The sequence below is a fragment of the Schistocerca gregaria genome, chromosome 4, assembly GCF_023897955.1.
Source record: "Schistocerca gregaria isolate iqSchGreg1 chromosome 4, iqSchGreg1.2, whole genome shotgun sequence".
NCBI classification, from domain to species: Eukaryota; Metazoa; Arthropoda; class Insecta; order Orthoptera; family Acrididae; genus Schistocerca; species Schistocerca gregaria.
The window spans coordinates 605129633-605145108 of NC_064923.1; the positions used below are offsets into that span (position 1 = coordinate 605129633).

General features: G+C 47.0%; 1 protein-coding gene across 1 annotated transcript in view; it reads left to right on the forward strand.

The window, feature by feature from the left end:
• Positions 1 to 15476, forward strand: part of LOC126267829 (F-box/LRR-repeat protein 7-like) — a gene marked incomplete at its 5' end in the record, with an annotated part of 219077 nt that overhangs the window by 20102 nt on the left and 183499 nt on the right. Inside the window, 2 exons of the mRNA XM_049973132.1 lie at positions 6149 to 6378; positions 13805 to 14004. Of these exons, the coding sequence (XP_049829089.1) occupies positions 6149 to 6378; positions 13805 to 14004 (430 nt within the window). The remainder of the gene's footprint in view (positions 1 to 6148; positions 6379 to 13804; positions 14005 to 15476) is intronic.

Here is a 15476-nt window from a genome sequence, read left to right on the forward strand (position 1 = left end):
TTAAGTAGTTCTAATTTCGCCGGCCGCGGTGGTCTCGCGGTTCTAGGCGTGCAGTCTGGAATCGTGCGACTGCTACGGTCGCAGGTTCGAATCCTGCCTCGGGCATGGATGAGTGTGATGTCCTTAGGTTAGTTAGGTTTAAGTAGTTCTAAGTTCTAGGGGACCGCTGACTCCAGAAGTCAAGTCCCATAGTGCTCAGAGCCATTTGAACCAATAACCCCAGAAAATATCCATAAACAAATTTCGAAGTTTTGTCGGTGGGGTTCGGACTCATCGGTTTCCCAAACTTGACGAATACCTTCGAGGTTTTCACTTTGATAGCGGTGAAGCTCTTGGCTGTTAGAACGTGAATCATAGACCTTACCGGCGATGGGTTGGCTTGCTTGTCTCGCCGATATAGTTAGCTGCATCGTAGGTGCAACCACAACGGAGGGGTATATGTTGAGTAGTTCCTGAAGAGGGGCAGTAGCCTTTTTAGTAGTTGCAGGGGCAACAGTCTGGATGATTGATTGATCACTGACTTCCAACGGCTGAAATGATTCAAATGTCTCTGAGCAGTATGGGACTTAACATCTGAAGTCATCAGTCCGCTAGACAGGAGGAGAAAATATAAAAATGCAACAAATGAAGAGCGCGAAAGAGAATACAAAATTTCATAAGGGGGCAAACAGATACCGCCTACAGGAAAATTAAAGAGATTTTTTTCAGAAAAGAGAAGCAGCTGAATGAATATCAAGATCTCAGACAACAAACCAGTACTTAGCAAAGAAGGGAAAGCTGAAAGGTGGAGGGAGTATATAGGAGGTCTGTACAAGAGAGATGAACTTGAAGGCAATTTTATAGATACGGAAGAGGACGTAGACGAAGATGAGTTGTAAGATATGATGCTGCGAGTATAATGTGACAGGTCCTTGGAGTCAGAACTACTGATAGCCTTGGGGGAGCAAGCCATGCTATAAATCTTCCACCTGGAGTGTAAGATGTATGAGGCAGGCGAAATACCCTCAGACTTCTGGAAGAATGCAACAATTACAATTCCAAAGAAAGCAGTGGCTGACAAGTAAAAAATTGCCGAAATATCAGTTTAATAAGTCACGGTTGCAAAATTCTTTCACAATTCTTTACAGAGGAATGAAAAACCTGATAGATGCCGAATGGGCAGCAAAATAACTGATGATGGTCGAAGTAGAGAGGATATAATATGCAGACCGTTAACGGCAAGAAAAGCGTTTCTGAAGAAGAGAAAGTTGTTAGCAACGAGTATAGATTTAAGGGTCGGGAAGTCTTTTTTGAAAGTATTTGTATGGAGTGTGGCCATGTATGGAAGTGAAACATGAACGAAAAATAGTTAAGACAAGGAGAGAATAGAAGCTTTTGAATTGCGGCGCTACAGAAGAATGTTGAAGATTATATGGATAGATCACGTAACTAATGAGGAAGTACTGAGTAGAACTGGGGAGACAGAAACTCGGTGGCAAACGTGACTAAAGAGAGGAATCGGTTCGTAGGACACATCGAGAGGCGTCAAGGGATCATCAGTTTAGCTAATGAAGGGAAGCGCGGTGGATAAAACTTGTAGAGGGAAACCAAGAGCTGAATACTGTAGGAGATTAATAAGAATGTAGGCTGCAGCTCGTAGATGAAGAGGTTTGCACGGGATAAAGTAACATAGAGAGATTCATCAAACCAGTCTTTGGACTGAAGATCACAACAACATTCTTCACATTGCAGTTTCAGCATATTTGCACAGATGTCATACATAGCATTATATGCTACAGTGTCGTCTCTTATTTAATCTTCGATCAATTTATTTTATCACAGTAAAGTGAATTGATATATCCATTGCGGCAGTGTAAGGCACGGATTTCCACTACATCCGTTCCACTAGCAGCATTATTCCAGGATACCCTATGAAAAATTTTCTGGTTGTTGTATTTGGAAATCGCCAACGGCCTAGCCGCAGTGATAACACCGGTTCCCGTCTCATCACCGAAGTTAAGCGCTGTCGGACTGGGCTAGCACTTGGATGGGTGACCATCCGGTCTGCCGTGCGCTGTTGGGAAAGCGGAGTGCACTCAGTCCTTGTGTGGCAAACTGAGGAGCTACTTGATTGAGAAGTGGCGGCTCCGGTCTCGGAAACTGACATAGGACGGGAGAGCGGTGTGCCGACCACATGCCCCTCCATATCCGCATCCAGTGTCGCCTGTGGGCTGAGGATGACACGGCGACAGGTCGGTACCGTTGGGCCTTCATGGCCTGTTCGGGACGAGTTTAGTTTTTTAGTATTTGGCAAGCATTGGCTGGTGGGAAATCATAGTAAGGTCAGTTTGACGTAATGAGTAGTGTATGGGAAAGAGCTTTGTTTCTTTTCCATATCGTTTATACCGCCTAGTAACCGGCCCGATTTTTCACAATTTGTCCGCCTCTTTAGCTCAGTACTCAGTGTGTCCGGGGACTGTGCGGAGGACCTGGCTTCGATTCCTGGTACTGCCAGTGATTTTTCCTTGGTGGGAGGACTGGAACAGGTAGCACTCAGCCTCTTGATCCTAGCTGAGGAGCTAAATGAGTAAGAAGTAGCGGATCCAATTTCGAGAAAGCCGACAACGGTCCGGAGAGCGGCGTGCTGAACCAACGCCCCTCCAGACTGCATTCAGTGATACCATTGACCCCATGACAGGGCGGTCTGTCGGTCCCGACTGGCCCACTAGGGCCAGAACGTGGAGCTTTGTTTGCTTGTTTTTATTTTTATTTTTATTAGGCTTCCGTGTCTCAACTGGTAAAAAGTGATCCCTACAGGATCCATATTGGTGTCCGTCTGTCTGTCCGACTGTTCAAAACCCTTTTTATCAGAAACAGGTGGACGTAGCAGGCTGAAATTTGTCGCACACTAAGGTTACGGTCCCTTGGCGACGTAAAAAAGTTAATGCAAACTAAAGATGCGGCCATGAATGTCACATATTTTGACACTCGCTAACAAAGTCATCAAAACCTACAGAGCACTTCCCGTTGACCTAGAATCATGAAATTTGGCAATAAGCAAGGTTTCACACTACAATAAAAGGAAAAATACGAAAATACAGGTTTATTACAAATGATTGAAGCGATTTCACAGCTCTACAATAACTATAGTATTTGAGACATTTTCACAATGCTTTGCACACACATACAAAAACTCAAAAAGTTTTTTTTAGGCATTCCCAAATGTTCGATATTTGCCCCTTTAGTGATTCGGCAGACATCAAGCCGATAATCAAGTTCCTCCCACACTCGGCGCAGCATGTCCTCATCAATGAGTTCGAAAGCATCGTTGATGCGAGCTCGCAGTTCTGGCATGTTTCTTGGTAGAGGTGGTTTAAACACTGAATCTTTCACATAACCCCACAGAAAGAAATCGCATGGGGTTATGTCGGGAGAGCGTGGAGGCCATGACATGAATTGCTGATCATGATCTCCACCACGACCGATCCATCGGTTTTCCAATCTCCTACTTAAGAAATGCCGAACATCATGATGGAAGTGCGGTGGAGCACCATCCTGTTGAAGTCGGCGCTGTCCGTCTCCAGTTGTGGCATGAGGCAATTTTCCAGCATGTCCAAATACACGTGTCCTGTAACGTTTTTTTCGCAGAAGAAAAAGGGGCCGTAAACTTTAAAACGTGAGGTTGCACAAAACACGTTAACTTTCGGTGAATTGCGAAGTTGATGCTTGAATGCGTGAGGATTCTCTACCGCCCAGATTCTGACATTGTTTCTGTTCACTCAACCATTAAGAAAAAATGTTGCTTCATCACTGAAAACAAGTTTCACGCTAAACGCATCCTCTTCCATGAGCTGTTGCAACCGCGCCGAAAATTCAAAGCGTTTGTCTTTGTAATCGGGTGTCAGGGCTTGTAGCAATTGTAAACGGTAAGGCTTCTGCTTTAGCCTTTTCCGTAAGATTTTCCAAACCGCCGGCTGTGGTACGTTTAGCTCCCTGTTTGCTTTATTCGTCGACTTCCGCGGGCTACGCGTGAAGCTTGCCCCCACGCGTTCAAGCGTTTCTTCGCTTACTGCAGGCCGACCCGTTGATTTCCCCTTACAGAGCCATCCAGAAACTTTAAACTGCGCATACCTTCGCCGAATGGAGTTAGCAGTTGGTGGATCTTTGTTGAACTTCGTCCTGAAGTGTCGTTGCACTGTTATGACTGACTGATGTGAGTGCATTTCAAGCAAGACATACGCTTTCTCGGCTCCTGTCGCCATTTTGTCTCACTGCCATCTCGAGCGCTCTGGCGGCAGAAACCTGAAGTGCGGCTTCAGCCGAACAAAACTTTGAGTTTTTCTATGTATCTGTAGTGTGTCGTGATCGTATGTCAATGAATGGAGCTACAGTGAATTTATGAAATCGCTTCATTTGTAATAACCCTGTAGTTAATCCGCAATTATATGACCCGAAACAAAATATTTTTGTCATTTCATATTCGACTGACTGTCTCTCTGTCTGTTCGTCTCTTAAGACCTCTTTTTCTCAGAAATGGATAGACGTATCACCTTGAAATTTATGTCACATACTATGGTTGTGATCCTTTGGTGGCTTAATAAATATTAGCTTCTATGTCAGAACAATCAAAAGATTCGACCATGTATGTCACACACTTTGATTCTCGCAAACTCACTCATCACCAACTATAGGGTACTTCCTATTCACCTAGAATCACGAAATTTCGCAAGAAGCAAGGCTTCACCGTACATGTAAATGAAAATCCATCTAACTGTTAATTTGTAATTACATCACATGAAAGAAACTGTTATCCAACTATGTGTCCGTTCCTCAGTTAAGCTACTCGTTTCTGTAATCATTTGGTGATGTAACACTGTTAAGCTTCTAGCTCAGTGCAGTCAAAAGATACGGCCATTTATGTCACATGTTTTGATACTCGCAACCTCTCTCATTAAAATCTAGAGGGAACTTGCCCTTGACAAAGAACCATTAAATTTGTAAAGGAGAAATATTTCACAGTACAAGTAAATAAAAAAAGGAAACTGTTAACTTGTAATTATATCACACGAAAAAATTTTATATTATGATCTGTTATCCGACTTCGAACTAAGTAATGAAAGAGTTATCGAAAGCCTTGGAATTGCTGGAACTGATATCTTACGAGTATCGATGTCAATAACAGGAAACAATCGTCGAAATACTCGATTCCCAGAACAGATGAACTTTCTGTAAACGCAATTAAGTTTGTGCGAAATCCTCAGTGCGCGCGTCGTATTCGCATCTAGTCAACTTTTTTTCAGATGTGGCATATATATATATATATATATATATATATATATATATATATATATATATATATATATATATATATATATTGAAAACATGGCTGTGATCAGCAACCGTAATTAATTACAATGTCAAATTTCCACCCAACCAGTTGCAAATACAATTAAAATTCTTTAACTAGTTTTCAACGTCAACTAGGGGCACCTTCTTTAGAAGAAACTGTTACCTTACATGTGGTTAAAGGGAAATTTGAGCGACAACGCTCTAGTTAAAACATTAAAACCACAATTAAAACATTTTTGTGCACCTGAATACATAACAGGTATAGTCAAATTTTTAAAACTATATATAAATATGTCACTAAGGGCACTACAGTGGTATAGGACACGAGTAAGTAACAGCAATATTTATTTGTTACTCAGCTAAGTGTCTGCATGCCCTTCTTGGCGCCACATTCGTCAAAGTAACCAAGGGAGAGAAGTCCTGTCTGCCGTGAGTAAATCGTGCAGTATCTGCTCCGAGTGTTGTTCTATTTTATCTTTTTGGGGGTTGCATTATCTGAGGCGAATAGGAAGCGCTTAACAACACTTAGACTGCCCAGTATGTGATACGTTTATCGTTCCTATGTTGAAAGCTAACACGCTGCGCTTTATGCTACAGGAGCATTTGTTTTAAGAAAAAGGTCTATAAAAGTAAAGGCCAGTTATGTCAAGTGGAGCTGGAGGACTTAGACTGGGAAATGAAACAGTGAGGAATTTCAGTACTTGGGCAGAAAAATGAGGACGCCGGCACTATCGAGTACGACATAAAATGTCATAACGGACGCTGTCCCCCAGTGGCTCGTGTTCCGGTGTTGCGTCAGCGTTGCGGCTCCCTGTTGCAGACGAAGGCGTCGTCGTCGTCGTCGACGACGTGCCGCAACCCGTGGGAGCGGCTGCCGGACGAGGCGGTGCTGCGCATCTTCTCGTGGCTGGACGCGGTCGAGCTGAGCGCGTGCGCGCGCGTCTGCCGCCGCTTCAACGTGCTGGCGTGGCAGCCGCAGCTGTGGCGCGTCGTGCGTCTGCGCGGCGACCGCGTCTGCGCCGACAAGGCGCTGCGGGCAGTCCTCCGCAGGTGCGTACACCACTCTCTCTACGTGCACCGCGTCCATCCGCTGTCGTGCGCCGGCGACATCACCTTCCACGCTCTCCACCAAATTCGAGAAGCTTCTCCCTCCAGATCTACCTCAATAACCTCACCTACTTGTATAACCTCTGCTGTCTCGTAATCAGTCCTGTCAAAACATAGACGACACTCATAGGACCCAAGTCCCGCAGCTTTCCTCTTCCTGACTTCTGCCTCACTTGTATAAATAACCAACAAACCCGTGTTACTAACAAGCTAAAATGTTGACTTACTGGAGATCGGAAACTACCATTGCGCCCCGGCCATCCAAAATCCACAATAGACTGAAGTTACGAGGGACGTTCAATAAATAATGGAACGTATTTTTTTGGGACATCGTCCAATATTCCTGCTTCATCACCTATAGTTTCACGAAGTTCCGACTGGCGGCGGTGTTACACGAAGCCTTCAAAATACCGACCGTAACGGAGGTGCGTTCCAACCAGAGAGCTGTCATTGAGTTTATTTTGGCGGAAAACCAGAGCATCGCAGATTTTCATAGGCGCTTGCAGAATGTCTACGGAGACCTGGCACTGAACAAAAGCGCCGCGAGTCGTTGGGCGAGGCATCTGTCATCATCGCAACAAGGTCGCGCAAACGTGTCCAGTGTCCAGCGTGCCACGCTGCGACACACACGGCGGTGTTACACGAAGCCTTCAAAATACCCACCGTAACGGAGGTGCGTTCCAACCAGAGAGCTGTCATTGAGTTTATTTTGGCGGAAAACCAGAACATCGCAGATTTTCATAGGCGCTTGCAGAATGTCTACGGAGACCTGGTACTGAACAAAAGCGCCGCGAGTCGTTGGGCGAGGCATCTGTCATCATCGCAACAAGGTCGCGCAAACGTGTCCAGTGTCCAGCGTGCCACGCTGCGGCACACACCTGTTAACACTATGCCGTCCATCGACACAACAGTGGTGTCGTGAGCATAGTATTGCGACAATAGGATTATTTACGATGAATGCGCAGACGTCTTGTCTGACGTTCCGGACGACTTGGCCCATTGGGAAGAAGACATTGGATAACAGAAAAATTAAAGTGAAGCAGAATCGTAGGAAGATAGTGAAATACGTCCAAGAAATTCGGCGAACGCTACGGTTGCCAACTGATTCGGCTGAATCAGACGAAGAAGACGGTGCACAGTGGTCAGACTTTGATTTACCGAGGACCAATAATAAATCTGAAGGAGACCCGGGTCGCAACATATTTCACAAAGATTCATAGAGCGTCGACGATATTGTAGAAATATATATTAGGAACGATCTAATTGAATACACTCCTGGAAACTGAAATAAGAACACCGTAAATTCATTGTCCCAGGAAGGGGAAACTTTGTTGACACATTCCTGGGGTCAGATACATCACATGATCACACTGACAGAACCACAGGCACATAGACACAGGCAACAGAGCATGCACAATGTCGGCACTAGTACAGTGTATATCCACCTTTCGCAGCAATGCAGGCTGCTATTCTCCCATGGAGACGATCGTAGAGATGCTGGATGTAGTCCTGTGGAACGGCTTGCCATGCCATTTCCACCTGGCGCCTCAGTTGGACCAGCGTTCGTGCTGGACGTGCAGACCGCGTGAGACGACGCTTCATCCAGTCCCAAACATGCTCAATGGGGGACAGATCCGGAGATCCTGCTGGCCAGGGTAGTTGACTTACACCTTCTAGAGCACGTTGGGTGGCACGGGATACATGCGGACGTGCATTGTCCTGTTGGAGCAGCAAGTTCCCTTGCCGGTCTAGGAATGGTAGAACGATGGGTTCGATGACGGTTTGGATGTACCGTGCACTATTCAGTGTCCCCTCGACGATCACGAGAGATGTACGGCCAGTGTAGGAGATCGCTCCCCACACCATGATGCCGGGTGTTGGCCCTGTATGCCTCGGTCGTATGCAGTCCTGATTGTGGCGCTCACCTGCACGGCGCCAAACACGCATACGACCATCATTGGCACCAAGGCAGAAGCGACTCTCATCGCAGAAGACGACACGTCTCCATTCCTCCCTGCATTCACGCCTGTCGCGACACCACTGGAGGCGGGCTGCACGATGTTGGGGCGTGAGCGGAAGACGGCCTAACGGTGTGCGAGACCGTAGCCCAGCTTCATGGAGACGGTTGCGATGATCCTCGCCGATACCCCAGGAGCAACAGTGTCCCTAATTTGCTGGGAAGTGGCGGTGCGGTCCCCTACGGCACTGCGTAGGATCCTACGGTCTTGGCGTGCATCCGTGCGTCGCTGCGGTCCGGTCCCAGGTCGACGGGCACGTGCACCTTCCGCCGACCACTGGCGACAACATCGATGTACTGTGGAGACCTCACACCCCACGTGTTGAGCAATTCGGCGGTACGTCCACCCGGCCTCCCGCATGCCCACTATACGCCCTCGCTCAAAGTCCGTCAACTGCACATACGGTTCACGACCACGCTGTCGCGGCATGCTACCAGTGTTAAAGACTGCGATGGAGCTCTGTATGCCACGGCAAACTGGCTGACACTGACGTTGGCGGTGCACAAATGCTGCGCAGCTAGCGCCATTCGACGGCCAACACCGCGGTTCCTGGTGTGTCCGCTGTGCAGTGCGTGTGATCATTGCTTGTACAGCCCTCTCGCAGTGTCCGGAGCAAGTATGGTGGGTCTGACACACCGGTGTCAATGTGTTCTTTTTTCCATTTCCAGGAGTGTATATTAGCAACAAGTACTACAGTCAAAATTGCAATAGAAGGAAACTGGATTTTAAAAATGCCAAATATGTCGATGTTATGGGATCCGAACTTAGAAAATGATTTGGGAATGCTATCCTTATGGGAACTGTAAAACAAAAGCTTGGATCGATGATTTTGGTCTACGAATCCGTTGACAGACACACCGATATTTCGCAGAACGATGTCCCGTAACCGATGCAGACAAATATTATCATTTTTACATTTTTCCGACAGCAACAATAAACCGGATAATGCCGACCGGCTTATCAAAGTGCAATTCGTAATTGATTATTTTTCCAAAAAGTTTAAAGAAACGTTTAATCTAAGTCAAAACATCTCAAATTGAAGGAATGATATCGTGGTGTGGACCGTTAAATTTTAAAGTTTACAATCCGTCGAAAATTACGAAATACGGCTTACTCATTCGGATACTGTGTGGTTGGTGTACGGGATACGTTTCCTCATTCAAGATATATTCTGGCGCTGGACAGCCTTTAGCAGAAACAGTGATGGAACTATTGGCACCTTGTGATGGAATGTTGTATCACCTCCGCATGGATGATTATTATAACAGTGTAGAACTTACAGAGAAGTTACTTGAAAAGAAAATTCGAGTTTGTGGAACGATACGGCAAAATAGAGGATTTCAGGAAAACTAAAGCGCGAAAAAGTCAATGTGTTTGAAGTTTGTCATCAACGGAAAGGTGACAAGCGGCTGGTGAAAAGCCAAGTAATCAGACTTAGCGCTGTCGGCTCCAGGCGAATAAACTTGTTCGAGACGTGCGGGTGGCAAAATGTTAATCCTGCAATCGGGCTATGCGGACACCCATTTTCGGTGAACGACGGATCACAAACACCTCGCTTCTGAATTGAGCGTTTCTTCTGGCAGTGCTGACACACTCGGTCACCCTTGCTGCGCTTTGCGAGGTTGACGGTGACAATTTTTTGTCGAATATAAGGGCGATTTCCGTGTGTTAGACCCAATTAAGGATCCACTTCGCGGGAAGCAGTAGTGGATGATGGGGAGGTTATTGACGTACAAGACGTTGGATCCAACGTCGGCCAGTAGAGAGGTACCGTGCAAGGATGAAGGGCCTCCGAATAAGGCCGTCGCACTGATTTTGAAGCCAAAAGAGTGTGGAATAATATGGTGTATTGGAAATCCTGAAAAAACCAAGCCGCTTTTAGAAAAAAAAAAGATGTTTCATTACTTACTGGACGCCCCTCTTACGACATCAACGGACCATAGGTGACGATTACGTCCTTATAGAATGCTCTACACCCATGAAAGCCTTATTGAATCCATTCTCAGCTTTGCCACCTTAGTCTGGAGCTCTGCACACCCAAAATTTGTACATTCCTGACACGTACTAGAATGCCATTCCATTTCACCCTCCACATCCATCTTCCTTTTCTAGTACCACTTGATTCCTTGAACATCTACGCAAGTACTACACATTCTGTAACCTCGCAGATCAAAACCTGAGTATCTCCCTAATCTTGCCCAATCAAGAGCTGCTAATGCGCCCGTACCATCTCAATCTCCTTTGATCTCCACACCCACCGCACCTATCCCTACCAATATCAGCTGGCTCTCACTATCTCCCAAAAATATTTTCCCAGCTATAGTTCTAGCCTTTTCCTTAGATCAAGGCTCCAGTACCGTATCGAGCCTCCGACCAAACTTTCGCCTTCATACCAATTCCTAACCCAACGTCATTTCTCCATTCCTAGACACACAAAACCAGCCCCCGTCCCTTCCAGTTCAATGTTGTGCAAATGAAATTCGCATCCGTTCAAACTCCATAGGCATACTCTTCCAATCAGTGAAATCTACTTAATTGCATACTTCTTCATTAGTCGTACACCCTGTATAAGAACTAAAACCCATTACGAAATTTCCATCTGACTGTCGCTGTGCACAAAGGAGTATACTAACGCAGCGCCTTTATCTCATATATGCTGTTGTGACCAACCGAACTTTTTGAACTGTTTTCAAATTTATTTACATGCCTGCAAATTAAACTCAAACAATTTAGAAATGTAAATAATTATACTGTTGTCGTCCCAAAAAGAACGCCACCTATTCTAATACTCCGACGGCACTGTCCTCCTTGCAGTCCTGTCTGCCCTCATTTCGCCCCAACTATCCCTCCAACTCTATCTGGAAAACCTAATATCCTGGTTAATCGTATTGCACCATCAGTCCAGCGAAAAGTCAAGCAATACTCATAGGAAAAATGACCCGAGCTTTTAATCCTAGGAACCTTTACGCCATAATTAACAACCATCAAATTCACAAATCTAAAACATTAAATTACACTCGACTAACTCGATGAAAAACTAACTTGAAATATTGAGCAACTAAGCACCAAAGAAGGCCACGTGAGACTAAAAGTGCTAACCGGCTGGAAACGAGGTTTAAATCCCACGAGCATCATCCATTCATATAAGAAAACCTTCGTCTGTCCTGTTTTACTGATGCGGACCTACAGGGTACCCTAAATACTTACAGTATTTACGACGCCAACTAGTCATGATCGGGAGTGGAAGGCTGGGTTCGGTTGTGACCAACCGAACTTTTTGAACTGTTTTCAAATTTATTTACATGCCTGCAAATTAAACTCAAACAATTTAGAAATGTAAATAATTATACTGGTTTCATTAAACTAATAAATCGAATTTGAGCTGTCTTGCAATAAATGCGCTTCAATAAAGTTTGCCAAGTTTTAAAATTAGCAACAGTTAGTGCGACAGTAATATTAACTGGCACCCAACAGAATCTTAAATGAACACAATAAACCAAGGTATCAAAGGAAAAGATCAAAATCAATAATAGCAGCACAATACGAATGACGGCTTGTGTTTTTCACTCTACACAAGCATCGTAGCAGCTCATAAAACACGGACCGAATACAGTGTGTGGGCCAGGAACCCTCGCATGCACTGGGCAGCCTCTCCAACCTCTCCAACACCCCCTCCCCCACCCCCTCCCCCACCCTCCTTCTTCATTCGCACGCACGTCACGCCCCCCACACCATTGCTGCTTAACCCGTCCAGATCAAAGGTGATGTCCGCCATAGACTTCTGTTGCTTCCTCCAGAAACAAGTCATCATTTCTCAGGACACAACTGTCCGCTCATCAAGGAGCGACCAGCGGCCCCTAACTGGAGGAGCACAACAGTCGGCGGTCCGTGGCTGTTAATGAGCGTCCCGAATATCGGAACAGTTACCTATGATAATGCAGCACGGACTTTCGCTCCTCCTGGGTTTTCCCACTCCTTCCAAATCCCAGAAATCATGTCCTATCCCATATTATAAATCTCCCATGCCTCCTCAAACACGTGGAATACCTTCGCCAGTGCCAGCCTGATTGAGCGAGCAGTTCTAGACGCTTCAGACTGGAACCGCGTGACCGCTACGGTCGCAGGTTCGAATCCTGCCTGGGGCATGGATCTGTGCGATGTCCTTAGGTTAGTTAGGTTTAACTAGTTGTAAATTCTAGGGGACTGATGAAATGACTCTGAGCATTATGGGACTTAACATCTGTAGTCATCAGTCCCCTAGAACTTAGAACTACTTAAACCTAACTAAACTAAAGACATCACACACATCCATGCCCGAGACAACATTCGAACCTGCGACCGTAGCGGTCGCGCGGTTCCAGACTGAAGCACCTAGAACCGCTGATAACCTTCGATGTTAAGTCGGATAGTGCTCAGAGCCATTTGAACCAGTTTGAACCTTCGCCAGTCCTATGGTTCCCCCAAAATCAGATCTCAACACCCCTCTGTGTCTGTCATCCCTGAGAACCTTGATCTGCTGCCGCGTCTCTATTATTACATACCACCTTCATTGTATCTCCACGCAGTCCATGTCTTTTCCCATGGTAATTTCATCTACCAATCTGGACCAACAGTGTCTTGATGAACTTGTGGAGAGTATGCCACGACGAATACTCGCATGCATCAATGCACGAGGGCATTCTGCTGGGTACCGGTGTGTACAGCAATCTGGACCACTACCTCTGAAGGTCTCGCTGTGTGGTGGTACAACATGCAATGTGTGGTTTTCAAGAGCAATAAAAAGGGCGGAAGTGATGTTTCTGTTTATCTCTATTGCAGTTTTCTGTACAGGTCCCGGAACGCTCGGAAAAGAGGTGATGCAAAACTTTTTTTGATGTGTGTATGTAGGCCTGTCAAGTTGGTGATTTGGTGATGTAATTGTGGGGACAGGTAACAAGCCAGGTAGCTGGTGACATACGTACAGCTGAGTTTCGATGCTACAGCAGCTGGTGATGAGCACACTGTGCATACCAGGCTGGTGACCGTGAGGCGGCTGTAGCTGTCGTGATGGTGGAGCTGCGGGACTCTGTCGCAACCGAGCGAGGTGCCGCAGTGGTTAGACACTGGACTCGCATTCGGGAGGACGACGGTTGAATACCGCGTCCGGCCATCCTGATTTAGGTTTTCCGTGATCTTCCGTAAATCACTGCAGGCCAATGCCGGGATGGTTCCTCTGAAAGGGCAGGGCCGACTTGATTCCCCATCCTTCCCTAATCCGATGAGACCGATGACCTCGCTGTCTCTGGTCTCCCCCCCCCCCCCCCAACCCAAAAACCCAAAACAAAAACAAAAAACCAAACCCTGTGCGGCAGGCTGGGCGTGCACGCGGCGGTGGAGCGGCTGCTGGTGAGCGGCGGGGCGCGCGCCACGGACCGCGGCGTGGTGCTGGCGGCGCGCCGCTGCCCGCTGCTGACGCACCTCCAGCTGGCCGGCTGCGGCGCCAGCGTCTCCACCGGCGCCGTCGCCGAGGTCGCCACCCGCTGCGCCAACCTGCAACACCTCGACCTCACCGGTGAGTCCGCCGCGCCGCTCTAGCGTCCACGAGATAAGCAGCTGCAAGGCAGGATGCGACCGCACCGCTACAGTAGTAATTTTGGGGCACGATGCGATTTTCCAGCAGGCTTGGAAGCTCGACCGAACCCAGGAGCAACGATTGTCGTTCCGATCTGACTGTGTAAGCGTAGGCCAGATGTGACTTGAATTCACAGTATCGACGGCAGTTGAGCGATATACACCACTGGCCATTACAATTGGTACACCAGGAAGAAATGCAGGTGATAAATGGGTATTCATTGGACAAATATCTTATACTAGAACTGACATTTGGGTGCATAGATCCTGAGAAACCAGTACCCAGAACAACCACCTCTGGACGTAATAACGGCCTTGATACGCCTGGCCATTGAATCAAACACAGCTTGGGTGGCGTATACAGGTACAGCTGCCCATGCAGATTCAATACGATACTACAGCTCACCAAGTGTAGTGACTGGAGTATTGTAACGAGCCAGTTGCTCGGCCACCATTGACCAGATTTTTTCAATTGGCGAGAGATGTGGAGAATGTGCTGGCCAGGGCAGCAGTCGAACATTTTCTGTATCCAGAATGGACCGTACAGGACCTGTAACATGCGGTCGTGCATCATCCTTCTGAAATGTAGGGTTTCGCAGGGATCGAATGAAGGGTAGAGCCACGGGTCGCAACACATCTGAAATGTAATGTCCACTGTTCAAAGTGCCGTCAATGCGAACAAGAAGTGACCGAGGCGTGTAACCAATGGCACGCCATACCATCACGCCGTATGATACGCCAGTATGGCGATGACGAATACACGTTTCCAATGTGCGTTCACCGCGATGTCGCCAAACACGGATGCGACCATCATGAAGCTGTAAACATAACCTGGATCCATACGAAAAAACGACGTTTTGCCATTCGTGCCCCCAGGTTCCTCGTTGAGTACACCGTCGCAGGCGCTCCTGTCTGTGATGCAGCGTCAAGGGTAACCGCAGCCTTGGTCTCGGAGATGACAGTCCATGCTGGTGCAAACGTCGTCGAACTGTTCGTGCAGATGGTTATTGTCTTGCAAACGTCCCCAACTGGTCACTCAGAGATCGAGACGTTGCTGCACGATCCGCTACAGCCATGCGGATAAGATGCCTGTCATCTCGACTGCTAGTGATACGAGGCCGTTGGGATCCATCACGGCGTTCCGTATTACCCTCCTGAACCCACCGATTCCATATTCTGCTAACCGTCATTGGATCTCGACCAACGCGAGCAGCAATGTCGCGATACGATGAACCTCAATCGCGATAGGCTACAATCCGACCTTTACCAAAGTCGGAAACATGATGGTACGCATTTCTCCTCCTTACACGAGGCATCACAACACCGTTTCACCAAGCAACGCCGGTCAACTGCTGTTTGTGTATGAGAAATCGGTTGCAAACTTTCCTCATGTCAGCACTTTTTAGGTGTCTT